This window comes from Podarcis gaigeae, assembly GCF_964106915.1.
Source record: "Podarcis gaigeae genome assembly, chromosome: 3".
Lineage (NCBI taxonomy): Eukaryota > Metazoa > Chordata > Lepidosauria > Squamata > Lacertidae > Podarcis > Podarcis gaigeae.
The window spans coordinates 42,930,375-42,957,383 of record NC_139680.1 but is presented as its reverse complement, the minus strand read 5'-3'; the positions used below and the strand labels follow the sequence as shown (position 1 = coordinate 42,957,383).

At 41.9% G+C, this 27,009-nt stretch overlaps 1 protein-coding gene and 1 long non-coding RNA gene across 8 annotated transcripts in view; one reads left to right on the top strand and one right to left on the bottom strand.

The window, feature by feature from the left end:
* Positions 1-26,642, top strand: part of GABRR1 (gamma-aminobutyric acid type A receptor subunit rho1) — a 32,017-nt gene extending 5,375 nt beyond the window's left edge. The window contains exons 2-10 of one of the 7 annotated variants that reach the window (XM_083730523.1): positions 10,154-10,207; positions 12,308-12,414; positions 16,298-16,365; positions 17,192-17,415; positions 18,598-18,680; positions 19,640-19,780; positions 20,403-20,555; positions 22,336-22,532; positions 23,816-26,642. In XM_083730523.1, coding sequence (XP_083586649.1) covers positions 10,154-10,207; positions 12,308-12,414; positions 16,298-16,365; positions 17,192-17,415; positions 18,598-18,680; positions 19,640-19,780; positions 20,403-20,555; positions 22,336-22,532; positions 23,816-24,106 — 1,318 coding nt within the window. In that variant the 3' untranslated portion in view covers positions 24,107-26,642. Of the gene's footprint in view, positions 1-10,153; positions 10,208-12,307; positions 12,415-12,844; positions 12,864-13,155; positions 13,336-14,888; positions 14,935-15,624; positions 15,698-16,087; positions 16,119-16,297; positions 16,366-17,191; positions 17,416-18,597; positions 18,681-19,639; positions 19,781-20,402; positions 20,556-22,335; positions 22,533-23,815 lie in introns of those variants that run through there. The other 6 variants (XM_083730529.1, XM_083730524.1, XM_083730527.1 and 3 more) reach the window with 6 other exon arrangements.
* The window catches only part of LOC310840838, a 387,462-nt gene that overhangs the window by 70,187 nt on the left and 290,266 nt on the right, over positions 1-27,009 (bottom strand). The window lies entirely within an intron of this gene.

Here is a 27,009-nt window from a genome sequence, read left to right as displayed (position 1 = left end):
AATTTCCAAACAGGAGCAGTCTCCTTTTGACTGAGTTTTCTTCTTTTACTGCACCCACAAGTGGACATCTTATATAAATGACTGGGTGAGGCAGAACAGTTAATGGGTGACAACTAAGGTGTAACTGGAACGGAGGCTGCTTTGCAGTGATCATGAAAATTTTCCACCATTGCAACTTCTGCGTACAATCTTGGCTCAAGCTAGGATAGGGATAAGGATGGGGATTTGCCTTAAAGAAGGGCTAGAGGGGTTCTGAAATGAATTCTTTTACATGCACAGGCTGGAAAGCCTGCCAAAGGGGAGGAAGGTGAAGTGGGGGGGAGGGGGGACTCCCACTGCCACAGAGCAGCCCCACTTAGTTCCTGTGCTGCCACTAGAATCCCACTGTGACCCAGATTTAATCTATTTTTACCTCTCTTGTTTTATCGTCTTCCTTTTTTCTGCTCTGCATTTTCCTCCTGCATTATTTCTAACAGCAGTCACACCTACTAATCTTCCCTGTCCTTAGCTCTTTGCTTTACTGCTGATAGTTATTATTTCCCTTATGAGTTGGTTCTCATAGAATTACCCCAAAGCAATTCAACAGTAAAAATATGTAAAAACAGTAAAAAAGATTTTCAAGTCTAACACAGATACAGACTGGGATTTTTATTTTTTATTTTAAATGATCTTCACTTAAAAGTATTGGGAAAGGAAGGTCTTCAACAGGTTCCAAGAAGATAATAGAAAAATACACTACGAAAGACTGGAGAAGTGATACCCATTTCCTTTTACTTTTTGTAGGTTGAGTTTATTATTAACTCCTTCTTTCCCTTGTGATTTTTTCTCTGTGATGGCACTTGGTAAACTACTTGTTCCTCCAGCCTAGAAATGGAAACCTGCAGCCTTCAACACATTATTGTTGGACTTGAACTCCCACCAGCCCCACTCAGAATGACAAATGGTTAGGAATGATGGAAGCTGCAGCCCAATAACAACTGAAGGGCACAGCTTTGCCATCCTTGCTCTAGCCTATGTACCACATTTTCTACTTGGTGACATTCCTGCTGAGATACAACAAGCTACCACCACCCACTTCCTGCACTTTCTGTAAACAAGTGAAGACATTTTTGTTCCAACAGGCTTTCACAGCTGGACAAGTGGGTCTTTACCATGAGTGTCCTCTTGTTAGGGTTTCAGTCTTTTTCTAAATGTACCTGTTGTTTTGTGTTTTTAACTATCATCTATGTAAACTGCCCTGAGAAATCAAAGATGCTGATGATAATTTCTTCTTTCTACCACTTGCACAACCTAAGCATCTTTCCACTGTCACTATCTTCCCGCTTCTTGAATTCACCTTAATGCATCTCTCTACTAAGAGGACCTGTCCATCTGTCTTTCCTCCCGCCAACATTCTCTCTCTCTCTCTCTCTCTCTCTCTCTCATTGGATTTTTTTATCAACTTTTATCAGAACTGGGATGGGTGGGGGAGGAAAGTTTTATGTCATTCAGAAAGATAGTTGTCAATATTGTGTTGCTTCCAGAGATTATGAAAAAATAAAATCAATAAGATTATATGATTTGGCTTACTTTTTGCCTTCCTCTGCTGTACATCTTGCATTGCTTGACTGAGCTATTTGAAGTTATTCGCTCATCAAGCACCTTTTGCAACACCCTTTCATTGTGGTGTGCAAAACTGAAAGTTAGGCTCACAGGATAGGATCCAGAAGAAAGAAAGCTTGGCAGCAGTACTGGAGTCACTGTAAAAAACTTGCAAGAGATTGTGCAGTTCTTGTGCAAAACTGAAGCACACCTCAGAATTTCAGTTCCCTTTTCATGTGCAGCTATCCTTTGCTAATTCAGAAAAGGCCTCAAGAGCAACCCTAATATTATTTCTGATTAACAGTGGGAAAATTATTCAATAATTTCTTTTAAGGTAGTGATTTAATTAAAGTAAAATAATACCTTCACATTCTATTTGTACCATAGTTACACTTTTGGAAGACTGAAAAAATAAGTTCTCCCTGATAGGGAAGTGATGATTGCACCAGGATTTAAGAACGATTGTTTCTTAAAGTGCTTGTAACTTCCACTTTATTAAGTAACTATCACTTGTAACACAGAATCCTGGAGTTGTGGACATTTCTTTTCCTTCTCATCACCTCTTTAGACCTTTTCAGTCCTAGTATTGCCAGTGCTTAAAACCAAAAATTCTCAAGGTCAAATGCGCCCTGAGGCCAGGGTTTATGTTACAGGGGGACAGGCCTTATGTTGGGAGGAGGGCACAACTAATCTGTCCGCAATGCGACTGGTCAGTTATTTAAGTATTTTTATTTACTTTATTTTATTTACTTGGCTATGCCCATGCCCAGCATTGGGCAGAACGCAGATGAAATTTGGGGGGAGGGAATCCAACAGTTTTTGGTGGGTTGGGTTTTGGGGAGGATAACCTAATGTGGAAGTGTTTCCCCCCCACATGTATGAACAAAGCCTAGCAGTAAAGCTGTCTATTCACTTGTAAAAAAAAACAACCCAACAAAAAAACCACCTGATCCCCTTTACTTTTCCTGCAACTGGACCATGAACAAAAACCTAAGTTTTTCTCTGATTGGTTGAAATACCTACGATTGAGGGTGCTTCCAGATCATAGCTGTCAACTTACAGATTTGAAAATAAGGGACCAGCAGCCTTGAAAATAAGGGACCAGCAGCCAAAATAAGGGACCTGCAGCCTCACCTGTTCCAGGCACTCCAGTCTTCCTGTCCTCCTGCAGTCTGATCAAACTCATGCTGGGTAGCTTCGAAAACACTGTCCAACCAACTTTGTAACCAGAGGTTCAACTGAATAGAATCTGAATCACATGCACCACAAGGCCTATGCAGCCTCAACTTAAGATGGCTCCCCAGCCTGGCTTTGCACTGCAAAGTTTGCAGCAGCACATGCAACAAAATGGCATCCAGCATTCAAAAACCCCCTCAGCTTGCATTAACTAGCCACACACAAGGCATGCAAGCTCCACCCCCCAGTCGTTCTTAGACTTCTTATTGGGTGAGCAACACAGCCAAGCAACACAGCTGGAGCCTCCCTCCTTCCTGGCCAGCAGGGAGGAAGAGAGAGGAGCTGCTTCCTTTGAAATTTAAGGGACATCATTTAAGGGACATTTAAGGGACATCCATCAATAAGGGACAGCAGCGGGATATGGCGCTGGAATAAGGGACTGTCCTTCAAATAAGGGACACTTGACAGCTATGTTCCAGATGGGTGTTTATTGTGGGGTAGGCACACCTCGCACATGCATATATATTTTTTTACAGCATCTACATGACGTTTCTGGCATCAAAATGGCATCCCATATCTCTCCCCCCCAACCCTTATCAGATTTGCCCATTCCAGGAAAACCCCAAAACTGTAAAAAAGAAAGAAAGAAAGAGAAAGAAAGAAAGAAAGAAAGAAAGAAAGAAAGAAAGAAAGAAGGAAAAAAGAAAGAAAGAGAAAGAAAGAAAGAAAGAAAGAAAGAAAGAAAGAAAGAAAGAAAGAAAGAAAGAAATGTTACCAACTAGCAGTTTGCAATAGCAGAACTATCCTTTTACAATAGTAACCTTGCCCCATCTAGAAGTCCCCTCAGGTTCTCCATGTTGGAACATGCAATATGATGCCACTTGTTTCAATATTGCAATGGTCCTGTTTCATAAGTAATGTATTGAGCAACAGCTCAACATAGTGGTGTTCTGCCAAGTGCATGGGGGCAGACTGTTGCTTCATAATGGCTCTAGAGAACAAACCAAAGGCTGGGCACAGCAACTGACCCCTCAGTCCTTGGTGGGATAGCTGTACATGCAAATATGGTACATTGTACCAATCTGGTTTGCCTTTTGCTTCTGGCATGTCAACCTTTTCCATGTCATCTGCAATAGCTCAATATTAATGGATAGATCTGGCCTTACTTCTCCCAGACACCAGGTCTAATGCTTACCAGATAGACCTGGCCTCGCAGCCATTGGGCACAAGTACTGCATCACTACAACTTAAGTTGATCCCTAGACTTGAGGTGCTAAACTAGTATCCTATTTACTTCTATTTACTTTCTTTGGCTGCTTCCAGGCAATTTGTTCATTAAGCATTCATCTTGATTACTTTGCACAAAGTTTGCAGGGAGGTTATACACACCAACATTCATTCTGGAATGAATTCATTCAGCATTCATTCTGATTAATTTGCAAAGACACTATTATATGATGTCACATCAATGAATTGTTATCCTACAGTCTCCAGTGCACCCTCCTGTCACTTTCCTTACCAAAAGAGAGAATTCAATTTCTTAATTGTGCAACCTGATTTTACTGTTATGTGAGGAGAAATCAAGAACAGTTAAGAAATGCTTCTTTCAGTACATCCCTTCTCTAGGCTCCACTAATCCTTGATGAGTTCACATGGTCAGTCTTTGTTGAAATAAGTCACAATCTACCCTCTTGTCAGATGAGCAAAATACAAGATGCAAACCCCATAATAACTAAAAAGCTAGCTCACATTATGTCATACTCTATGCCTGAACTGTGCATATAAACACAAGTAGCCCCTGCCCCCAATGTTCCTGTCTGCTCCCCCACCCCTGACCTTCCCATATTGAACAGGGGTCCTAACCACACAGAGACTTCAAAGCATGTTCACGTGAACACGCATGAAAAATACCCTTCATACCTTTACACGCAACATGCATGGGGGAAGCATGTTGGGGACAGGGCTAGTATGTGCACCCCCCTGCCATGCCCCATACTTGTGTTTGCATTCCCCTTTCAGGCATAACAGAGCAAGGCTTACTATGTCTAAGAAACTCAGGGAGGGTTTTTATGCTATTGCTTTCTGCAGAGCACACTATTGTGCCTCCTGAAGAACGTGTATGAAAGCTATACTAGATAGGACATGGGAGTTTCATGGCTGGAACTCCTGACCACCTGCTTCTTTGGACAAATCAAACAAACTTTGTGGGTATTTGGATCAGGGCTAGAGCTCACAGCAAACCTCCTAACTCTTTGGTCATATCCATGCCATACATGGCTTCCTCTCAAAGGATCCTGGGAACTGTAGTTTGTTACAGGTGCTGGGAACTGTAGCCTTGTTAGGGGTAAACTACAGTTCTCAAGATAATTGGGAGAAGCATTATATTTTAAATGTGCTTTCAATGTGTGGTGTAGATGTGACCCCACACCCAGACTCTGATCCAGATTTCCCTTTCTAGGAATAATTTATATTAGTGGCTGAGTGGAAAACAGACAAAAATTTAATTTGCTAGTCAGGATGAGTGAGGAGTGGGAATAGACTCGGATAAGAGATGGGAGCACTAACCCTCCAACACCACTCAGACATGGCGGGTGCAGAGCTATTATAATAGCAGGGATTCTGGGATGTGCAGGGGAGGGGAAGCCCGTGAAAGGTAGTTTTTAAGGCACCTGGCAGGCCAAAATCTGACTGCAGAATTGCATTCAGCTTGGTCACAAGTTCTACAGGCACCATTGGCAGGTGTTAATCTGCTGCTAAGCCCTCTTTGACACTTTTTCTAAAGCTAATTGCCTGCCCAACCTCCTGCACACTGCACTGGGGCTGGGGCAGGGGAAGGAATTTTAAACAGGATCATAGCTTCGTAGGAACTGGTTACAACTTCCCTCTCTGTGCACTGCAGCCCAAATGAAAACTAGGAATTTCTTCACATTGTAACAAATTCCCTGGGTGGACTAACAATCCAATCCTATTCCCAGGGAACTCTTGTAGCTCTGTAAAGGTCTCCTATCAACTCTCAACACCCTTAACAAACTACACACCCCAGGATTCTTTGGGGGAAGCAGTGACTACCGTATTTAATGTGGCATGATACTGCTTTAAATGGATAGGGCAGATGTGACACTGAGGCGCAGGATTTCTGTGTGCAATGACAATTTTATTTTAATTTGTTTATCTGGAGAAGTGTTAAGTATGTGAGCCTCCATCTCCAATCTGAAGTGAAACATCTTGCACACAGACTTCTAACTACTGAGGCATTGTCTTCGTGTTTTTGTTTTCTCCTTCAGTTTTGTTCCTGGGAATTGTCTGATTGCATTTTATCGTCTAAGAAATGTAGAATGATCAAAGAATTCAGTTTCTTTCTAGTGCAGAGAATAGCAGGGAGAGCTAAATGAAGGAAAAATGTATGAGGAAGCAGTTTAGAATTCTATTTTAACATGACTGCACTGGTTCCTTCCCCTCACGTTGTAAACAACCAGGTAGTAAAATTATTAATTCCTCTACTATGACAGCTCACTAGGTGCATAGCTTTGTTTGTCTGTTCTGAGTTGCTACATTTGCACTCAGGGTTTTGTTCCAGGGGTTCTGTTGATTGAGCATTTATCCTGATTTGTTCCCACTACTTTTCAGAGAGGTTAGATGTTGCCTGTGTATTAAGCATTCATTCTGATTTGTTTGCATGAAGCAAATGTTCTACCACACTTTCCAGCACATTTTCCTGTCACTTTCCTTATTGCAAAAAATATCTGCTGAGGGGCAGGTTGTGTTTGTTGCACAAGAGTGCAACCTGAATTTGCCGATCTGTGATTGAATCCCACCCAATAATGGTGTCAATATGGACAATCCAGGATCAGTTCCAGGTTTGAGAACCCTTAGGAAAGTGCTTTCTATGAAACCCCTCCTACATTAAATTATTATTACATGGGTCCCCCACCTCTTCCAGCCACAGCTGACCTGCTGGTGGCAATGGCAGTCAACTATGAGTCATGGTTTTAAATGTCCCACAATGCCCGAGAGCAACCAATGTAGCATTTGCTCCTGGGCATTGTGAGAAATTTGAAAAACAGCTTGTTGTTACATGCTGTAAAGGACATTTTTTGCTGCCAGTGGGCAGTCCAAGTGGGTATCCTGTCCAAGGGTATCAGAAGTCAAGAGGCAATGCTTGTTTTGGTTTATCTTACTGCTGCATTTGGAAGGTTTTCAGTTCCCCTGCAGCTTAGTTCACTTGCTTGAGTCATCTATATTTGTTCTACTGACCTCCCTTCACCTCCAAGGTATCGGTTGGCACATTACACTTTGAACCTTTTTGCTTTCTTTTTATGGTACATTATTAATCTGGATTAGATGGGTTGAACAGTTACAGATGTTTGGCAATGAAGAGCCTGGTTCAGTAAAGGAATTGGCATTGAATGATGCTTGGCTTTCAGAGCCTTACAATCCTATAGGCCAGTGGTGGCCAAACATGGCCCTCCAGCTGTTTTGGGACTACAATTCCCATCATCCTTGACCACTGGTCCTGTTAGCTAGGGATGATGGGAGTTGTAGTCCAAAAACAGCTGAAGGGCCAAGTTTGGCCACCACTATAGGCTATAGGCTCTACAGCATAGAGAGATGTGTACAGACTAACTATGTGTGTATCTGTGAATTTTTTATTATTAAGAGATTTCTATATTGCCCTCCACCAAAAATAGACATGGGGTGGTTTACAAAAATGAGATGATATAAAAGCATGTCACAGAACTTAAAGCAGAAATAATAAAACAATTCTCATAAGTTGCAGAAATAGCATGTTGTAAGCAAGTTTCAGTATGTGTTTCTTGATGAGGGATAATAATGCTTCTTTGGTTTGCATAACAAAGTGACTTTAACATTTTAAAAATCTTCTTTTGTGATTATTATAACATTCTGCACAGCTAATTCTATGGGGGGGGTATGTTAAAAGTTCATGCCCCAACACTTGTCTGCTTTCTGAGTCTATTTTGTAGCCAAATTTCACGCATTAGCTCATCAAATTCCCTAATAAAAGAATATAGACTAGCCTTCACCTGCTTTTAGTTGCTTTCTGTTATTACCAAAAGCTATTTTGATAATGAATTTCCTTTGTTAGTGTGTTTTTTTAGTGTGTATGTGTGCTTACATAAGACAATGCAAAGTGCACCTGAATTGGCAGAGACAAGAGAGATTAGCAAATGAGTCTGCTAACATGATGCATCATTTTTCATTCATTAAGCCTGGATTTTACATGTTTAAAAGCTTACTTTGCTTGCTTTGCCCCCCACAAGTGTGCTAATTTAGAAGATCCTCTTTTAGAAGGGGCCCAACCTGAAAGAAGTCGGCAACTGTCAGAGTACATCAAATGACCTGAAGTGTCTCTCTAGGTCATATATTTCCCCAGAATGCACTGTGCATCTTTGACTCCAGGGAGTCCCTTGAGTTCACTAGATTTTGATGGCAGCACCTGGCTTGACAGAGCCTACTTCAGCCACTGTGTCACAAATAGGTTGGTTCAGTACAGTATTGTCAGGGTAATGTACTGGACGGGATGTTGCACCACTCTGAGTACGCCACTTTCAACAACACTGAGTGTGTATGCACACATGGCCATAAAGTGCATTCACTGTCTTCTGCAGACACACCACCATCTTCATATTGTTGGTACATTGTTCTTTTGGTGTTTTGAAAGTGCCTTTCAGTGGAACAGTTAAAAGCTGTCTTGCATTTTGTGACACATTCTGAAATGCATTTGGCTTGTGTGGAAACAGAGAACGCCTCCTATTGGGCAGGGTCTTATGACATTGTTAGTCTGCACCTGAACCATGGAGATTAACCTGAGAAAAACCTGAGCCATTTGGTGTTCTAGTCTACCTGGAAGATAATCAAATTGTTTTAAAATGGCTTAAAATGTCTGAAGAATTATTTTGAGCACTGCTGTTGTTGTTGCTACTAAAGTGTTAATATCAGTTCACTCACAATGTTATTGTCTCATGTTCTGCAGAGCTCAAATTATGGGGAGAAAGGCAGGGAGCTCTTAACAAGACCCTCTATTTAAGACCCTTGTTAAAACCCATCCATTTTAGCAAGAAAAAAATGCTCCTGTAGCCTTCTAAAAACAGTGACTGGGGTGGAGGGAATTGGAAAACGATAGCTTCACCTGTCTTCCATCCCTACAGGATTCAAACACTGAGTAAAGGCTATGAGAACTTGACTCTAAACAACAGATGTTTACCCTTTGTTCCATGAGCATTACCCAGGGGTTGTGTGTAATTTTACAACCTCCTGCCTCTGATACTTTACTTTCCCCTCTTCTGCAGGCCAATCATCTAAGTTTCACACTGCAAGTTAAAAACTTTTTTTGGAGTGAGATTCCCCCTCAAAAAAGATTAAATAGAACATACCCCAATGTTAGTAGCTTATGCTGGAGGTGTCAATCTATAAAATTTTCCATATTCTCTGGTCATCTTCATAGAGCAGATCATATTGGCACCAAATATTAATGGAAATAAGCAAAACTGTGGAATACGAACTGCATCAAGATCCTCTAATGCAGTAATATTGTTTGGATACAACAAGGAAGTCACGTTACAGGAAGATGAATAAATTATCCTTCACCATCTTATGTCACCCTGACTTTAAAGCACATGACTTTCCCCCCAAAAGTCCTGGGAACTGTAGTTCCCATCTCACAGGAGTACAATTCCCAAAATCCTTAACAAATTGCAGTTTCTATGTTTCTTTGGGTGAAGTTATGTGCTGTTGGATGTGCATTAAATGTAAGGTGTGGATTATCCCTAGATGCCATGCATGTGGAGTGGGGCAAGAATAAGATCCTCCAGAAAAAGAAAATTGGCTAACCAAGTTCTGAGATATGGTTCAAATTCACAAACTTACAAATATAATAAGGATTAGGGAAGGCTGACAGCAAGATGATTCATTGAAATGTGAGGCTTGTTTATATCATACTGTATTGGAATGTAAGGATGCAGGAGGCAACAAATGCATATAGTTTATCGAAGCAGACATAGATTTAAATATATTTGAGGTCTAGTTGCACATTAAATATGGCTGGCTAAAATAATCTCTTTTTAGAACTATGATTATATTATAAATTAAAATAAAACCTTGGGTTGTCTTATATTGAAAAATGTTGAATGTCTTTGTACAGTATCCAATATTTATATAACATTTCTGTATAGACAAATTAATTTAGTAATGGATTTTTGTATTTAGTGCTTATGATAATAAAATTTATATTCACAAAATGGAAAAAAGGAAAAGTTAATCTGAGTGTCAATATAGTGTGTCAAGGATGAAATATGTGATTTGCCCTAGGAAGATATCAACGTAACTTTCTAGAAGATTGTGAACATACGCAACCTATCATTTTTGTTTTTGTTCATAGTCGGCCTCAAAGACAGAGAAGAGAAACACATGGAGAATCACACAAGCAAGGCAGGTATGCTACTAAAAATGGAACAGGCCAACGTCCTTTCCTATGCCTTCTCTCCTTTGTAACCACCCCTACCCTCAGCAGAAGTCAGTACTGATAAAGTTTTCAGATCACACCCATGGCAGGGTAACTAGCAGAATAACACAGCAGAGCTTCAAGATCTTGGTTCTTTTCCATTGTCAGCTATTTCAGACTTGACAGTGAGGAAAACTCTTTGCCACAAAGTTCAACGTGAAGTGTTTTAGAGCCTCAAGTCACAAGACAATTATTCACACTATATACATGAAGTTAGAAGATGCTGGTGCATCATAAACTATGCACTACTAATAACTAAGTACAATAACCTGGGCTTAGGAGGTTGTAGTAAACATGGCACAAGAGACTCAAAAAGGGGTGAGATCCACACAAAGCTGTTGGATGCTCCTAGCTATATATCAGCCAACACACATACACACAGGGGAGGCAAGGAGAGAGAGACTTCTCCTTTGGGCAAGAAGTCATGCCAGAAACCTGTTGCTTTGAGCTGTTTTCAGGAGGCAAGACTGTTGTCTGGGACCAATAGCTGTAGCTCAGTGGTAGAGCACCTGCTTTGCACGCAGGAAGTTCCTAGCATCTTCAGAAAGGGCTGGCATGGAGCCCTGTCTGAAATTGGAGAGCTGCTGCCACTTAGAAGATATTAGGTTAGGTGGACCAGTGATCTGATTCAGTACAAAGCAGCTTCCTATACAAAATTAAATCCAGGGGCATGAAAGCCAATGGAAGATGCTAGCTCTTCCTCCCATTCTGCTGGGTGATACTGGCAATGGTGAAAACAAGCAGCCGGCCAGCAGTGCTCTTGGTCTCAAGTCTATTTCCAATGGTTACAGTGGAGCAAAAGTATTTAGGCTCGAGTACCACTACCAAGTCACTGTCAACATATCAAGTAACCAGCGTGTTGCAAACTTGAAATCGAAGCAGTGGGCCTGAGCAGCAAATTACCTTAGCCCTGCTTTCGAAATAAACCAGGCACACATCCAGCTCAGACCGCCTAGACTGTGCAACCAAATTTGCTTCCCAAGCAGAACTAGCGCAACTTTAAACTCACCCAGCTAAATGCAGCCTGCACATCAGCCCTGTATGAGGCCTGTCGCATGCATGGCAGCTTCCTGATTTGACAAGCCATACAGACAGGAAGAACTGCTTTGCCACATCGCCAGTGAGCTTCCCTACAATGCTGATGGACTACATTTGGCTTGTGTGTGTGTGTGTGTGGAGGTGGGCCTAAACTGAGGTGACTGTTCTGAAGTAATTGCTTCTGTGTTTCGCCCTCCCCTCTTTAAGGCTCTCTTTGCCTTTCCTAAGATATCTGGAGCAGGTATGGAAGCCTTTTCTCTGCAAACCTGCTTCCAGCCTGGCTAGGGTCCCAATTTGCCACATTTGCTCTTGGGCTGCAGCCAGTTGGCTTTGCAGCATTGTTTCTTTAATGCCTTTCACAAAACTATCTTAGACTTGCTTACAATTCACTTCTCAGTGCTTCCTGGCCCTGCCCCTGTTCCTGTTTACTTAGCAATTACGGTAAAGATACATTAGACAGCGTGCTATACGCTGCACAATGTTGTGTTTGTTCAATAGGGACTGAATAATCTGAAACGTGCTTTAGCACTCCTATCACACTAGCTGTCTAAAAATACACCAGATCACATGGGGTTATTTTTCAAAGGTTTTGCATAGCTCCCCTTCTAGTCCGTGATTGTTGGTGGGTCCAGTTACTTGAGCAGTGCTGGAGGAGATAAAGTCAGTGACATGTCAAATATCATTTCATCTCCTCATGCCTTTCAGTCTGTAATCTTATATGCTCTTTTCTGAGAGGAGGTTCCATTGAACACCGCGGAACTTACTTCTGAGAAAACAGACATAGGATTGAACTGCCAATGAACTCGGCGAGGTTATCCACCACTCTAGGAAATATTGGGACTGGACTATTTTTTAGGCATTTAACCAATACAATTACTTGATTTGTGTCTCCACGCACCAGATTGGTGTTCTGTGAGCCCCCTGGAGAACCCACATTAAGGAATAGTGCAGTAGTACAGTTGTGTAATTGTGCTTTTCTCTTTCTCCACATAGTCCAATATTGAAACGAAGTCCTGATATCACCAAATCACCACTTACAAAGTCAGAGCAACTTCTGAGAATAGATGACCATGACTTCAGCATGCGGCCAGGTTTTGGAGGTATGACATGTAAACTTCTGTTGATATTCTTTTTCCCTCTCTGTGTTTTCTTAAAAACACCTCTTAGTGATTTTTTTAATTAAAAGAAGTCTATAGGAATACTACTCAATATCTACAGGTAAAGGTATTCCCTTGCTTTCACCCTGAGGTTTAGCTTTCATGCACTCCCCTCAGGAGTGGCACATCCTACTTTGCCGCCTGAGGCAAAACAGGAAGGTGTCATTCTGCATCACCAGAGCCTCCCTTACCTGGGTCATGTGGCAGCGTACATGTGGCAGCAGCAGTGATGGTGGGTTCTGGCAAGATCACACGGAGTGCACGGGATCTTGTGAGATCTCCCTGGAAGCCAGTGCCCCTGCCTCTTCTCTGCCAGCGGTGGAGAAAGCAGGATGGGCAGGCCGCCTCTTGGCATTCTGCCACCTGAGGTGCTACCTCAGCCAACCTCATGAGTAGGCCGGCCCTGACTACCCTCACAGAGTCACTGTGCATTTAGTTAACACCAGGGCAGGCAGAAATATAATAAGTCCTCTCTTGCTGCATCCTGACGCTGAGAAGAGCTGTGTACGTTGAATTCCTGCCTGCCATTAAGCTGTTAAAGCAGGGTTGGAGAACCTGTGGCTGTCCATATGTTGTCAGGTTACAGTTCCCATCACTCCCTGCTTCACTGAACATACTAGTTGGGGATGAAGGGAATTGGAGTCCAATAGCACCTGGAGTACCACAGGCTCCTCCCCCTTGTGTTAAGGATGAAACCAGATGGTCGCAGAGGCTGGGGGGGCAGGGCGGAAATGTGACAAGCAGCTGATGTGGCTTGTGTGCTTGAGTGAAGTGGTTATATTTTGATAAAACTCAAGTAATATATTTTTTTAAGAGAGCGAATCAGTGCCCTCCTACGCTAATCCCAGATGTGGGAGGAAAAGGGTATTTTGAGGGCAACAGGGAAGAGTATTTTCTGTGGCGCTTTTTCTTATTTCCGATTTGAAGGGCTCAGCTCTGGTTTTTAAAACGGGTTCAGACGCCTGACTGAAATTAAGCCACAAATATGTCTGTGACCTTATTTAGCTCAGTAAACGCTCCTGTTGTGCTAAAGTGACTGACTTCAGTTTGGCTCTATCATATTCCTCATATAAGAACATAAAAACTGTCCTTTGCTGAGGGTTATTACGAATGGTGGTTTAAATGTGACGTTTATTTGGCTTTGCTGGCTAGTTTTTCTCTCTTAACTGATGGGCAGCTGCCTTTTTGAAAAGCTTAGGAACAATGAGCTTTTGTTTGTTTCTGCAGCGTATCTCTTGCAAGCTTATTGGCCTATCTGAATTGCCAGAGAATATTTTTTTAAGTACAATGTTATGTGCAGATAAGTACAATTCCCTCATAAACTTAAATTATAAATGAGTCTTAGGACCCCTCCAGACTGGTATTTTATTGTGAGTGTATTCTGTGGCACATGTTGGATTAAATCCATTTTCTTTGTGCTTTCTTTCCCCAATGCTATTATATTATTGCTGTCTGAAAGAGCACCAGCGCAGCAGAAACAGGACAACCCCCTACCCCACAATAACATTTGTTACACGAACACCAGGAAGTTGCAGGATAAGCATTTATTTGAAATGAAGACCAGAAACGTGACTGGCAAAATACACTTTGACTGGAGGAGTGTTTGAGGAATAGAGCAGAGTATACTGAGTATACGAAAACAGAATCCTGAGAATACAAAAAAAAAGGCATGCCTGTTCTAAAAATGGACATGCCTTCTATTAAAAATAAATTTCATGGCATTAAGCTGAACCTTACTGCCTGGTTGGGTCATATTTCTCTGCAGATGGCAGTGAAATCCCAAGGCTTTATTTCACAGCAACTGTGTGTGTACATGCATATTCATTTATTTTAGAGGTGAGGAACCTCAGGCCTTGGGGCCAAATGCAGCCCTGTAAGCCTTACCTATCTGGCCATTGGGAGTTGCCTGATGCCCCACTCCCTCCTCAGGCCCCACCTCTCACCAGCCCTGCTTCATACCCTTCTCGAGTGTTTTTGCCTGGCCAGAATGTGCCTTTGAAGACTGATAATGCCTCTTTGCTGTCTGGATGGAGAACTCAGAGGGGCCTGTGGGTGTTTGCAGAAACTAGCCTACTGTAGAAGAGTAAAATTTACATTTCTTGCTCCACCTACTTTTGTCTCCAGCCCTGCCTGCTCACCACCACCATGTGGCCCCTTGAATGTTGCCCAGAAGGGAATTAAACCATCAAATTGAAAATGGTTCCCCAGCCCTAATATATATAATATGTCATCAACTAATGCACCATTTTGCTGACCTAGCATTTTCACTACGGAAAGAATATTTTAGATTGCTCCAGGTTAATGTTTTACTTCCAGCATTGTGGTTGCGTGCTATACAAAATCCAAGCTTTTAGGACAGAGGATTAGGAAAACATGCTTTCTTATGCCCCACCAGATTAAAGAATGTTGTAATTTATCTACCCTTTCCTGGCTGACAGATGGTCATTCAAATCCAAACTACCGGTACTATTTTACCCCTTGATGAGGGAAGCTTATTGTTCCTACATGCGCAATATGCACAATACAAGTTCAATTAGTTGTAAAAGGTTGAGGGTTTTTTGTTGGGGTTTTTTGGTCCAGCAGTGCTCATGAACAACCTTTATGCTTTTAGCAAATCTCATGTTCTGTAATTGCATTATTAACTCATGTAGGAGGATTTGTGTATGCATTTTACTAAGATAATCTTTGCTGAAATAGAAATTCTAATATTTATCTCCTAAGTATAAAAAGTGGAAAGTGGTACACCTATTTGGCTGAGTTCAAACAAGTGTGTCTGCAACATCATGACTGTACGAAGTGTCAAATGTCTCAAACCATGTTTTCATATTCTCCTTGCTTCTCCTTGAACATGGAACTTATTGATGGAGGCAAACAGGTGGTTATAGCACTTGGGGAAGGGCTGTAGCTCAATGGTAGAGCATCTGCTTAGGATGCAAAAGGTTCCATGTGCAATCTCAGCCATCTCCAGGTAGAGCTGGGAGATATTATTTTTTGTTTAACATCCTGGAGAGCCACAGCTATGTTGAAAATACTGAGCTAGATGGACCATTGGTCTGACTTGGTATAAGGCAGCTTCCTATGTTCCTAATTGAGAGCTAAGTAATGAACCTGCACGTGTGAATCGGCCATAAGTGTTTCGCGTATATATCAATATCATTATCATTTTTGATGTCCTGGCTTTTTAGATATTGGTCTGCCCATAGGGACCCCCAGTGCTTCTTACTTTGTGAGTAGGGGTGGCACATTCAATCTTCATCCTCTCTTGCTGGAGGAGTAAACGATAAGCCTCCTGTGTGTTGCTTTCACTGCGAGAATCAGGCTCCCCCACCTCTGTAATTAGTTAAGGAAAAACACAATGTATAGTTTATCTGCTCCATATTAAACTAGCCTTTGCCAACCTGGTATTCTTCCGATGTTTTTGACTATGTATCCTATCAGCCTCAGCAAGCATTGGAGTGTAGTCTAAAACATCTGAAGGCCTCCTGTCTTTGAAGACCTCTAGTTTACATGGGAACCAGCCCAGAGGTGCAAATGGCCTGTGATCTCACCTAGCAACTGTGTGCTTCTCTTTAATGTTAATGTTTCGTTGTTAGAAGGTTCAGCTCACCCCTAAGTTACTTCTTGGCAGCTAATGACAAATAACCCACGTATGATTTGGAGTCCTTTACTGTGCAGTAACTTCCTGTGTCCTTAGACATGGCAGCCAGCAAACTATTTTGCACGCTTGCCTTCTTTGTGAGAGCCCTACTGCAAACTACTTCTTCATATGTGCTCTTTTAAAAACAAATAAACAATTCTGATGCGTTGCATGCTGTGTTTCTTATAGGCCCTGCCATTCCTGTTGGAGTAGATGTACAAGTTGAAAGCTTGGACAGTATTTCAGAGGTTGACATGGTAAGTGTCATGCCCATGCTTGGATAGTTGTTCTTTCTGAACAAGAGGTTTTATGGAATGGGCTGCTCTGAAAAACAGACATCACGTCAGGAGTGGGAAAAGAGATTACTGAGTGGAAAACACTTAGGCTGCATGTGCACCACACATTTTAACCACATTGTTTTCTCCAAAGAATCCTGGTAACAGACCTACAATTCCCAGCACTCTTAACAAACTATAGTTCCCAGGATTCTTGGGGGAGGGAGCACCATGACTATTGGATTGGTTTAAGAATGCTTTAAATGTATGGTTTGGGTATGACCTAAGACATGGATTTGTACATTAGTTTCAAATCCAGTCCAATATTCCAATGGCAAAAATGTATTTATTACAGCACATCTTTAACTACGGAACAGGGGCAGCCGAACACTTGTAGGATGTCTTTGCCATTCTACCTGAATCTTACAATTACAGTGTAAAACTTATTTCCTTTATTACATTGGACTAAGAAATATTTATGGATTAAAAAATAGTAATGTGAATTAATCCTGCCAACCTAGCAGTTTGAAAGCATGTCAAAGTGCAAGTAGATAAATAGGTACTTCTCTGGCGGGAAGGCAAATGGCATTTCCGTGCGCTGCTCTGGTTCGCCAGAAGCGGCTTAGTCATGCTGGCCACATGACCCGGAAAAACTGTGGACAAACGTCAGCTCCCTCGGTCAGTAAAGCGAGATGAGCGCTGCAACCCCAGAGTCGTTTGCGACTGGACTTCACTGTCAGGGGTCCTTTTCCTTTACCTTTTTAATGTGAATTAATTTTTCCTTGTCTCAATTTCTGGCTTATGCTAGGACTTCACCATGACACTTTACCTTAGACATTACTGGAAAGATGAAAGGCTATCGTTTCCAAGTACCAACAACCAAAGCATGACCTTTGATGGCAGACTAGTGAAAAAGATCTGGGTGCCGGATATGTTCTTTGTGCATTCCAAACGATCCTTTATCCATGACACCACCACAGATAACGTCATGCTCCGGGTCCAGCCAGATGGGAAGGTGCTTTACAGCTTGAGGTAAGGTGAAATCCACAAAAATGCTTGGTTGAGCTTCTGCAAGCATGCTGACTTCATTTCTTATACAGCTGTGTGCATGAATTCTCAGTGGGTGTAACCCAGATCAAGACGTATCACAAGTTTGTGCCACTAACATTATCCAAGTTCAGAATAACAGATGACTTTGTGTATGTGGAGTCATCTGGTGGATGGAGCCATTGTCAGCTTCAGATTTAGAGGTGCCCTTGAGAACGATGCTCTCCTTTGCCACGGCCATCACTGCCCATTCCCTTGGGTCTCAATCTGGGCCCACTCTTCACACCGCCCAGAATGAGATGCTGCTGTTCCTTCTCTTTTGCATTTGTCACTGCTTGCAGATTTAGCAATAGCAACAGCAAGGAGGAGAAGCAGGGCAAGGGTGCTCCAGAGCTCAGCAGTGGACCTTATGCTGGAATGTCAGGGGTTAGATTCACTTGAGATAAGTAAGCATAATATTTGTTATCAGTCAATTTCACAACTTTTAACAAAAGTCAAGAATGGCAAAGGTCTCCTGACAGTGTTGTCTGGGTGTTGTCCTGCTTTGGGGATTCACATGTGCCAAGTTTGGTTTGTGTAACACAACCCTTTTTTGCTCCTAAGTCAGCAGGGTACCTCCCACCACAAATCTGGTTCACTTCTTTTCAGTGCAAGCCAGACCTGTAAATTCAGAAGTAAGACCCCATGAGTCAACACAGCCTACCTTGTGCATGTTGAATGAGACGCACTTCCACTGAATCACTGGGACATCTAGGCAGAAGCGCCAGCTTCTCCAAATGATTGAGGGGGCCCGAAGCAACATCTTGATGTCACACACATCATACAATGTCCTGACGTCGTGCATAGGGCCCTCTGAATATTGAGGGGGCCCCACCCTCTCAAAAAAGAGCTAGGGGTCCCCACAGTGCCTTGGTCCCCAGGAGCCGGTGCCCCTGCTCCTAGGTATGTGTGCAGAGGACTATAGCCTTAGGGAGTGAGCCTAGTTGAATGCAAAGGAATTACTTCTCCATCTATAAAGAATTGTACGGACTTGAAACATGTGAAAGTGTTACGAACTAGGCATGCATCTAACGTGCATTATTCCTGCTTTGTGTTTTCTTTTTAAAATATGTGGCTTTTTAATCATGTAAAAGGAAGACATTTTAAATATGCTTATTCTGTTTCTAGGGTTACTGTAACAGCTATGTGTAACATGGATTTTAGTCGCTTTCCCCTTGACACACAAACGTGTTCACTGGAAATTGAAAGCTGTAAGTAAACGGGATCTCTGAAGAAGGCCGAATGCTGATGCCTCACATTTTGTTTCAAAATAGGGGTTGTGTGCTTTTATTCTGAAAGGGTGTTCCTGTGCTTTCCATAGCTGTGTGCTGGAGAAATTATGCAACCTCAGCATGAGTGCTGTGCACGCATAATTGGTACTGCTGCCCTAAGAAGAGTGAGCACAGCTCACAATGAATTGTCCAACAATTCTTTTTTCTTTTACTTACAAAGATATAGGAACAAATATCCTGCTTCTTCTCTGTGACTACTTTAATTTCAGTAAAGCCCTCTTGCAAAAGGAGACCGAGTACAAAGTCCCTCCTCTATTGCCCCTGCTAGTCATGGCCCTTGCAGGTCTGTGACTAGATTGGATGACGAGGGCCTAAAATAGACTAGATTGGATGATGAGGGCCTAAAATAATAATTATATTGGTGTGTTTTTTAAAAAAATGTTGCTTATACTCCAGCAAACAATCTACAGACAGTACAGTGTCCCTTGTTTTCTTATCTCTTGTTGTGGCTAATTACTGGGTTCGTAAAGCATTGTGCAAAAAAAGTAGTAAGTAAAATTATTAATGTAAAAATTTGTAAATTAACAGCTGCCCACCTTTTGTTTTCACTTGATTAAAAAAGAAGTGGATGATATTTTCAGAGGTGAAACTGGGAATTGCGGAGAAGCAGAGGCAATACATGTCCTCCACCCCCCAACATTGATGTTAAAGAGTCTGCTCTCAGGTCCTTTCCTTATTCTCATATATGTCAACAGCAGCTATTCACTTAAATGAGAGAAAAGTAAATAAGAGCTCATATTAAATAGAAAATACAATCCTGTCACTGGACTATATGGTGTATATCTGTTGACAGTAAGATAGCATTCGGTACGCGACTTAGGCCACAGTGCCAACTGGCTTCATTACAATAAATGAGTTAATATTTCCTCCCTCTCTAGATGCTTACACTGAAGATGATCTCATGCTGTACTGGAAGAATGGCAACGACTCCCTGAAAACAGATGAGAGGATATCGCTATCCCAGTTCCTCATACAAGAATTTCACACTACCACCAAACTTGCCTTTTATAGCAGCACAGGTGAGTGAATTTTGACAATAAAGCCTGGACAAGGCTCAATTATTGTCGATTTTTATGGAAATAGGTTTGATCGCTACTTGGAGAAACTGTCTTTGGACTTGCCAGAGAGGCTGTGGCATCATGTCACACATTGTCTTCCCTGCAAAGGGCTCGGCAGCCGATGCCAGATTGTGCTGCTGAACCCCAAATTTGGGTTTGTGCACAATGCTGTAACCCAGTATCTTTGGTACAGGGTTAATTCAAAGAGCTTATTATTAACAGGGTGATAATCTCATCCTGTAGCAACTGCTTTTCGAAAAGGCTGTTTAGAAAGGAGTTGCTGTACAGTAAAAGCTTCAAAGTACTATTGCTACCAAGTGATAATTACCACCACCATGCAAACAACATGGTAGTCATCTTTGGGGGCTGCTGTTTTGAAGTCTCTGTTATTGAGGAGTACATCTAAGGTGTGCAAAAGGTTTGGATAGTTGTAGTTATATGAGGTCAGCACCCTTCATAAACTACAGTTCCCAGGATTTTTGGGGAAAATGCAATGACTGTTAAAGTGGTACAAGATCACTTTAAATGTACGGTGTGGATGTGGGCTTTTGTGATTGACTTCTACCTTCTTTGTCTCCTGTAGGCTGGTACAACCGCCTCTACATCAACTTCACTTTACGCCGGCATATCTTCTTCTTCTTACTCCAGACCTATTTCCCTGCCACTCTGATGGTCATGCTGTCCTGGGTGTCCTTTTGGATAGACCGCAGAGCTGTGCCTGCAAGAGTTCCCTTAGGTAAACAAACCAAACCTCGCTGTGTCTGACCTGCTCTTTTTATAGCAATGCCAATCCAGGAGGGTCTCTCTGAACAGCAGGTGACGTTGCAATGTCGACTGTTTCTCACTCCCTTCTCCTATTTGTTGGGGGAGTATTAGCTGGCCATGGGGGTCTATGGCAGGTGGAGGCCTGGATGCATCCACATTCATGGATGGCACTGTAGAAATAGGCTAAGAATTGCTTATTTATTAGTCACTTTTCTGAGCTAAATGCTCAGAAAGCAATGTAAAATAGAGAAATAATATCAGTAATATTTGCAGAGTATGAAGCATTGAGTGGAAAATTATATTTTAACATTTCAGTGGCTCCATCAGTAGGCATAGCTGTGATTATCTATTTATTAAATTTGCATTTGGATCTCCTAGTTCTCTCTTCCCTTCCCAATTCATTGCTTCTGATGTTACAGTTGTATTCTCTAGCCTACACAGAGTCCAATGAATTCATGCCCATTAGGAAATAGGCAGGGGTTTATGGTGTAGTATCTTGAGAGAGTTTGAGTAGTGTATATTTGCAGCACTGCATCATAGACTCCAAAGGAGACGGTATTAGCTCCTGGACCTTTTGCTCTTTCTCTCACAAAGCAGGATTCTGTCAAAGCCCAAGCAGGGAAATCTTTCTTTGCTGATGTAAATGATGAGAGAAAAGTCTTCACTCAAAGGGATAGGATATAAAGTGGTCACTGCACTCACACTTTCAGCAGTGATTAAACTGCATATGCAAAGCTATTTGGTTCTGACCGATATTAATTGATTGGTAATGAATACAGGGTTGTGGCCCCTGGCTAAGGGGTAATTATGCACTACTGTGACTTCAGATTGTCACATTTTGTGGTCATCTGCCTATTTACCTTCTTGTTGTGCATCACTGCTATTTCGATCCATAACTTAAATATGTAGGAATGTCCTGTCCTTTAGATAATTATTTATACTTTTCAAATGGAATGCGGAAGTGGCACAGAATGTAATCACAGCTTAGATTTAAAACGTGTGAAACAAACTGGAAAGTCAGATTTATCCATCCTTCCTTGCGAGACTGAATAGTTTACAGCACAATCTGCAGAGAACTGATTCTAAGTTAAATGAGGCCTCTAGGTAATTGTGCTTTGGATTCCTGGTCTGCACTGCAATCCAACCCAGAAGTAAACCTCAGCGCTTTCTGTTATGTACTGAGGTTCTCACCATGGGCCAGCAGGGGGATACTCTAGATAGTTTTCACTCAGGTCCACATATGCAAATAAGGGATTGAAAGTGACATTCAGTGATTGGATAGTTACAAAAAGTGGTTACTGTTGCGTTGTAGTGGAGCTCTATATAAGCAGACTGGCTGAACCCTTCAGCTCAGTTCTGTTCTGGCTTGTGAATAAACAAGAGCTGTTTGAAGAATCGTTGTGTCGTCTGATATGTTCCCCCACAACTTAACATTTTCAGTGCAGTTTACTCCCTAGTGAATATGTTTAGGACTGCAGCCTTGGTCTAAATCTGTGTCCAAGGGCTGTACCATCAGCCCACAGGTCATCCATGCATCAGCTCATGCAATCCAGCACACAATTTGCACAAGGCCACAACCAGAGAAAGGTGACAGCATGGAAGATGATAGCACACCATTCAAAGAAGGTAGAGCAGCCCACCTCAAGCTAGCATTTTATTTCTTAATGAAACACTTGGCCCTCTGTTTAGGGTAAACAAAGCCAAGTTGTCACCAAAATGACATCTCCAAATGGATTATTGTATGTCTCCAGGGATCACGACGGTGCTGACCATGTCTACCATCATCACGGGCGTCAATGCCTCCATGCCTCGGGTTTCCTACATCAAAGCTGTGGACATTTACCTCTGGGTCAGTTTTGTGTTCGTCTTCCTTTCGGTGTTAGAGTACGCAGCAGTAAACTACTTGACTACAGTGCAAGAGCGAAAGGAACGGAAGCTGCGAGACAAGGTAAATGTAACGTCATTTGGTGCTGTGCAGATAAAATGGCTGTGTACGGTGCTCCCCCCCCCCCCTAGAAAACTAGGTGCTGGTACTCACCATGAAGTTATTACAGTAAGTGCCACACTTTTTAACAACAAAAAAAGAGGTGTCTGTACTGCGTACCCTTGAGTACCCCCTGGAAAACCAGCACTGGCTGTATAGATTCTAAAGATGAATCAGACAGACAGACAGACACACACACACACACAATGGGGGTCTAACAGTAAAACTGTGTTCTACCCAAGGGTATGTTCAAACCAGTTTTTGTTTTTTTTACTTGGGTTGGATCTACACATGCAACATGAGATGCCCAAATATTAACTTTTTTAAAAAAGGTAGAAATGGTGCAGCTCACTATGCCACCTCTGAATGTTTCCATGTTAAGAGCAGCCTGCTAGATCAGGTTAATAGCCAGCATCCTGTTATCACAGTGGCCGAGATGCCTGTGGAAAGCCCCAAAACAGAACCTGACTGCAACAGCACTCTCCCCACTAGGGATTACCAGCAGCTGGCATTCAGAGGCATGTTGCCTCTGACAGTGGAGGTGGAACATAGCCATCGTGGCTGGTAGCTGTTTATAGAATTTGTCTAATCTTCTTTTAAACTCATTCAATTTGGTGGACTCCCACTAGTTTGCAATTCATTTTCTAGTATGGAAATCACATTTTTCACAGCTGTCTTGGCACAGCGATGAACACTGCACTCACTATAGGAAGGATGGTCTGGAAAAACCATTAGTTTCTTCACATGAATTTTAATGCTCATGCTATACAGCCTACACAAGCACACTATCTCACATTGGATAGAATGAGCCTGAATGTGGCTTGGTTCCATGGTGCCCTCTATTAACAGAAAAGCACTTGCAAAAGTGGGGAGGTGCTCCAATTTCCACCCTTTCCTCAGCTGCATTAGAGTACAGGGCGGTATATTAATTCTAATAATAATAATAATAAATAATAATAATAATAGAGGGTCCCATTCTGCAAGCATGTATCTGCTCACCATTTGGAAGAGCCAACTCAAAATCTAGTATGGTGTATTTTCACAAATTTACCTTTATATCAGCTATCCTGGCTACTAATAATGCAGGAAATCATAGCCAGATAAGAGAAACTGTGGTTAGATGAGATGAGTCCTCACCTATGGATTTGTGACAGAAGCAACAGCTTAAGGCTGCATTATTGCTCCACTCCAATATGTCAACTGCCAGTTTTCCCCGAGTACAACTATCTTCCTTCTTTCCTCGACAGCTTCCTTGCACTTGTACACTACCTCAGTCAAGGCAACTGATGGGGATGGATGGCAGCTATAGTGACGGGGAGGTGAATGAACTGGGACAGTATGTGTCTGAAAATGGAGATAAACAAGACCGAATGATGGTTCAGCTGGCACTTGGCTCAGAAAGGAATTCAAGCAGGAGGAAAAACCAGAGATACAGCAGCATGAGGATTGATACACATGCCATTGACAAGTATTCCAGAATAATATTTCCAGGTGCATACATTTTATTTAACCTGATATACTGGTCCATTTTTTCATAGTTATTTCTTTAGCCAGTTTCCATGTGGGTGGGACATGTGTTAACTGTATGAAATTAATGTCCATCAGGAAAATGTGACAATAGAGAATGTTCGATACTCTTGTTACATGAAATTCACACAGTGCACTCTCCGATTTATACTGAGACCTAAGTGGAAATCTCTGCTGAACTGTCAGTTTCATCAGGCCTCAAAATGGCCATCATGGTCAATCAAAACAATAAAAAGTGGGGAGAGGGAGGAATGAAAATTTGCAAAGTGACAAATGTTTTTATTTCAAAAGACAATACGTGATAGGCATTTTTAAAGTACAGAATATTGTAACAGTGTCGCTATGATGGGAAGAGGAATTTTAGAGCACATCTGTGTTCCAATTACAGAAACAATGGACCATGTTAATATTTTTGTTTCAGTTTGTAAATATATACAATATTGTAAAATTATTTATTTAAGTGTAAATTGCAAATCTAAACAGTGTACTGTACACTTTTACCATCAAGACTCCTCTCAAGTAAAAATATCTACTTTTTTGGCTTACAGGCATGTGTGTGTGTTATTGCTAATCAGTCACTTGTTGATGTCACCCTCTAAGGAAAGTCAGGGACCTACAAGGTTCTTACACCTTTTTCCTTATCAGGACGCCCAATGTTGGTTATATTAGGAATAACATTGATTAAACTCACTCACTTACTGAACATTTACCCAAACTGAATACCCTGGGTGAGACCCAGTGTTAATCAGATTAGATGCAGTGAAATCAATGGATTAACTAAATTAAAGCTGTTGGTTTCAATGGGTCTACTCAGAGAATGACTGCCATTGGATATCATGCCCTACAAGAGGTTCCACAGGAATTTTCACAGAGCTACCAGGGATGTTGCCTGTGCCTCTCTCATATTGAGGCATATTGACATGGAAAACAGTTTCTAAAGCAGGAATGCAATTTAAACTATTGTGTTTATAAAGTAACATTTGATAATACTCTAATTATTAAGCAATCAAAATTAGTCTGCAAGAGAGATCATATGCAGCATCATAGCTTAACAAGCAGGATCACAAAGGTCTTTTAAAAAATTTCATGGCCTACGGAATTCTTCCAGTTTAAGTATATAGTCTAACAGATTTTAGTTCAGAAATGTTAGAAAACTTTACTGTGTCTCCAAGAAAGGATTATCTAGGCACCTTTATGCAATTTTTATAAAAACTATGTTAAGAGAACACAGTACAGTTTCTCTGCACATCTCAGGTGCTCAAGAGGTTCACTGTTATAAACAAACCGAGTTGTGTGTTCAAGACTGAAAATGATTTTAATACATTACAAGCTCTTGGTGGTTTTTGCTGGAATGAACATCTCACTATAAAAGCACAAGGCAAGATTGAAAATGGTTGGCGACACATCTCAAGTGGTCAATACATTGCAGAACTCAGGACTGAGCAGGTAAGATTTTCAATTTGACCTTTAAACTTAATCTGCCAAAATGGCTAAGGCAGACAAGCTTGAAGGCATCACTACACAAGAAGAAAGCTTAACTTCTTCAAGCTCACTAGGCAACTAAGAAGCACCAGAATTTCTCTGTGACATTTAAAGGTCGAAAAAGAAGCATGCATTTATTAGTTTAGCAACATACCCAGAAAGCTTCACTGAGCTAAATTAATGGAAACACATAATTGCTATCATCATCATCATCGCATACCTCATTGCCCTTGGAAAATGAATGCATCATAGTCACAGAAGTAGCCCAAGCAGAGGGGTGGCAGTGGTGGTTGCAGCAACAGCAGTGGGACCAGCGGCATCTCTGCTGCTGCCTCAGCTCCTTCAGGCATGCCACTATCCTCTGCGGTTGGTTCACTTTGCCGAGGGTGGAACGGGGAGGGTGCATGAAGCAAACTTTGCCAGCGACCCTTTAGTCTAACTTCTAGCTCGCACACACTCAACTTTGAACCCTGTCTTGTCTTTCTAACTACCCATTTGTTATCTGGCACAGAGCCACTTTGTTACTTTGATGGCCCATACTTAGAAGGCCATAACATCACCAGGAAGGTTGAATCCGTGCTGGATCCAGGAATTAGAAGGGTTTCAGGCAAGCTGTCTCCCTACCTGGTTTGTGGGTCACCCGATTCTGGTGCACGTCAAATAAATGCGCTCCCACCTCCCTCGATCTTTCAGATTCAGGTGGGTGGCTAGGGCAGCTCAGAAGGGCCCTTACACAAATGTCTGTGTGTGCAACGGTAGAGGCCTAGCTGGAAAGTTTACAGTCTACTCCTGCAGCTACACAAAGGATGGATTGAAGAAATATGAATTGACCCTGCCCCGTAGCTTGACCAATTGCGGCTGGGCTAGGTGCATAGATCTAAAAAAAAGTGTAGACTCGCACATGCTGGCCAGCTTCCATTTTAACCTGAAATGTTTGTTTTGCACTTCTCAGAAGTGGGTAAAGGCAAGAAGCAGGCAGGGACATGCCAGCACACAATGGCACCCACCTGAGAGGTGCCAGAACTGCCCTCTTGTGCATTCTGGCTACAAAAAAACAAAACAAAACCAAAACCACAGAGTATGTTGAGCTGCTCAGTTGAAAAATTCGTACTGTAGGCCTTACAGGATTTAGTGAAGGATGATCAGCCAAGTAGGGGTGTGTTGCTGCATTTCTAGAGATTTATACTCAGTTATTTGGCAGTTTCCAGCCTGTTTCATAATGGAGCATGCCGTTTATGCTTTTAAATTATTTTAAACTTTCACCCAGAGAAGTTAAATGACAAATAAATGAATGAAATAGCCTTAATGTAAGGCATAATGTGCTTCCTCAACAGAGATTTAGAAAGCTCTGGAAGTCCTCTTTTTGCAAGTTTCTGTAAACCGCTGGGAGCCTTATTACTATCTGATGTGACATCTAAATCATCATGTGGTA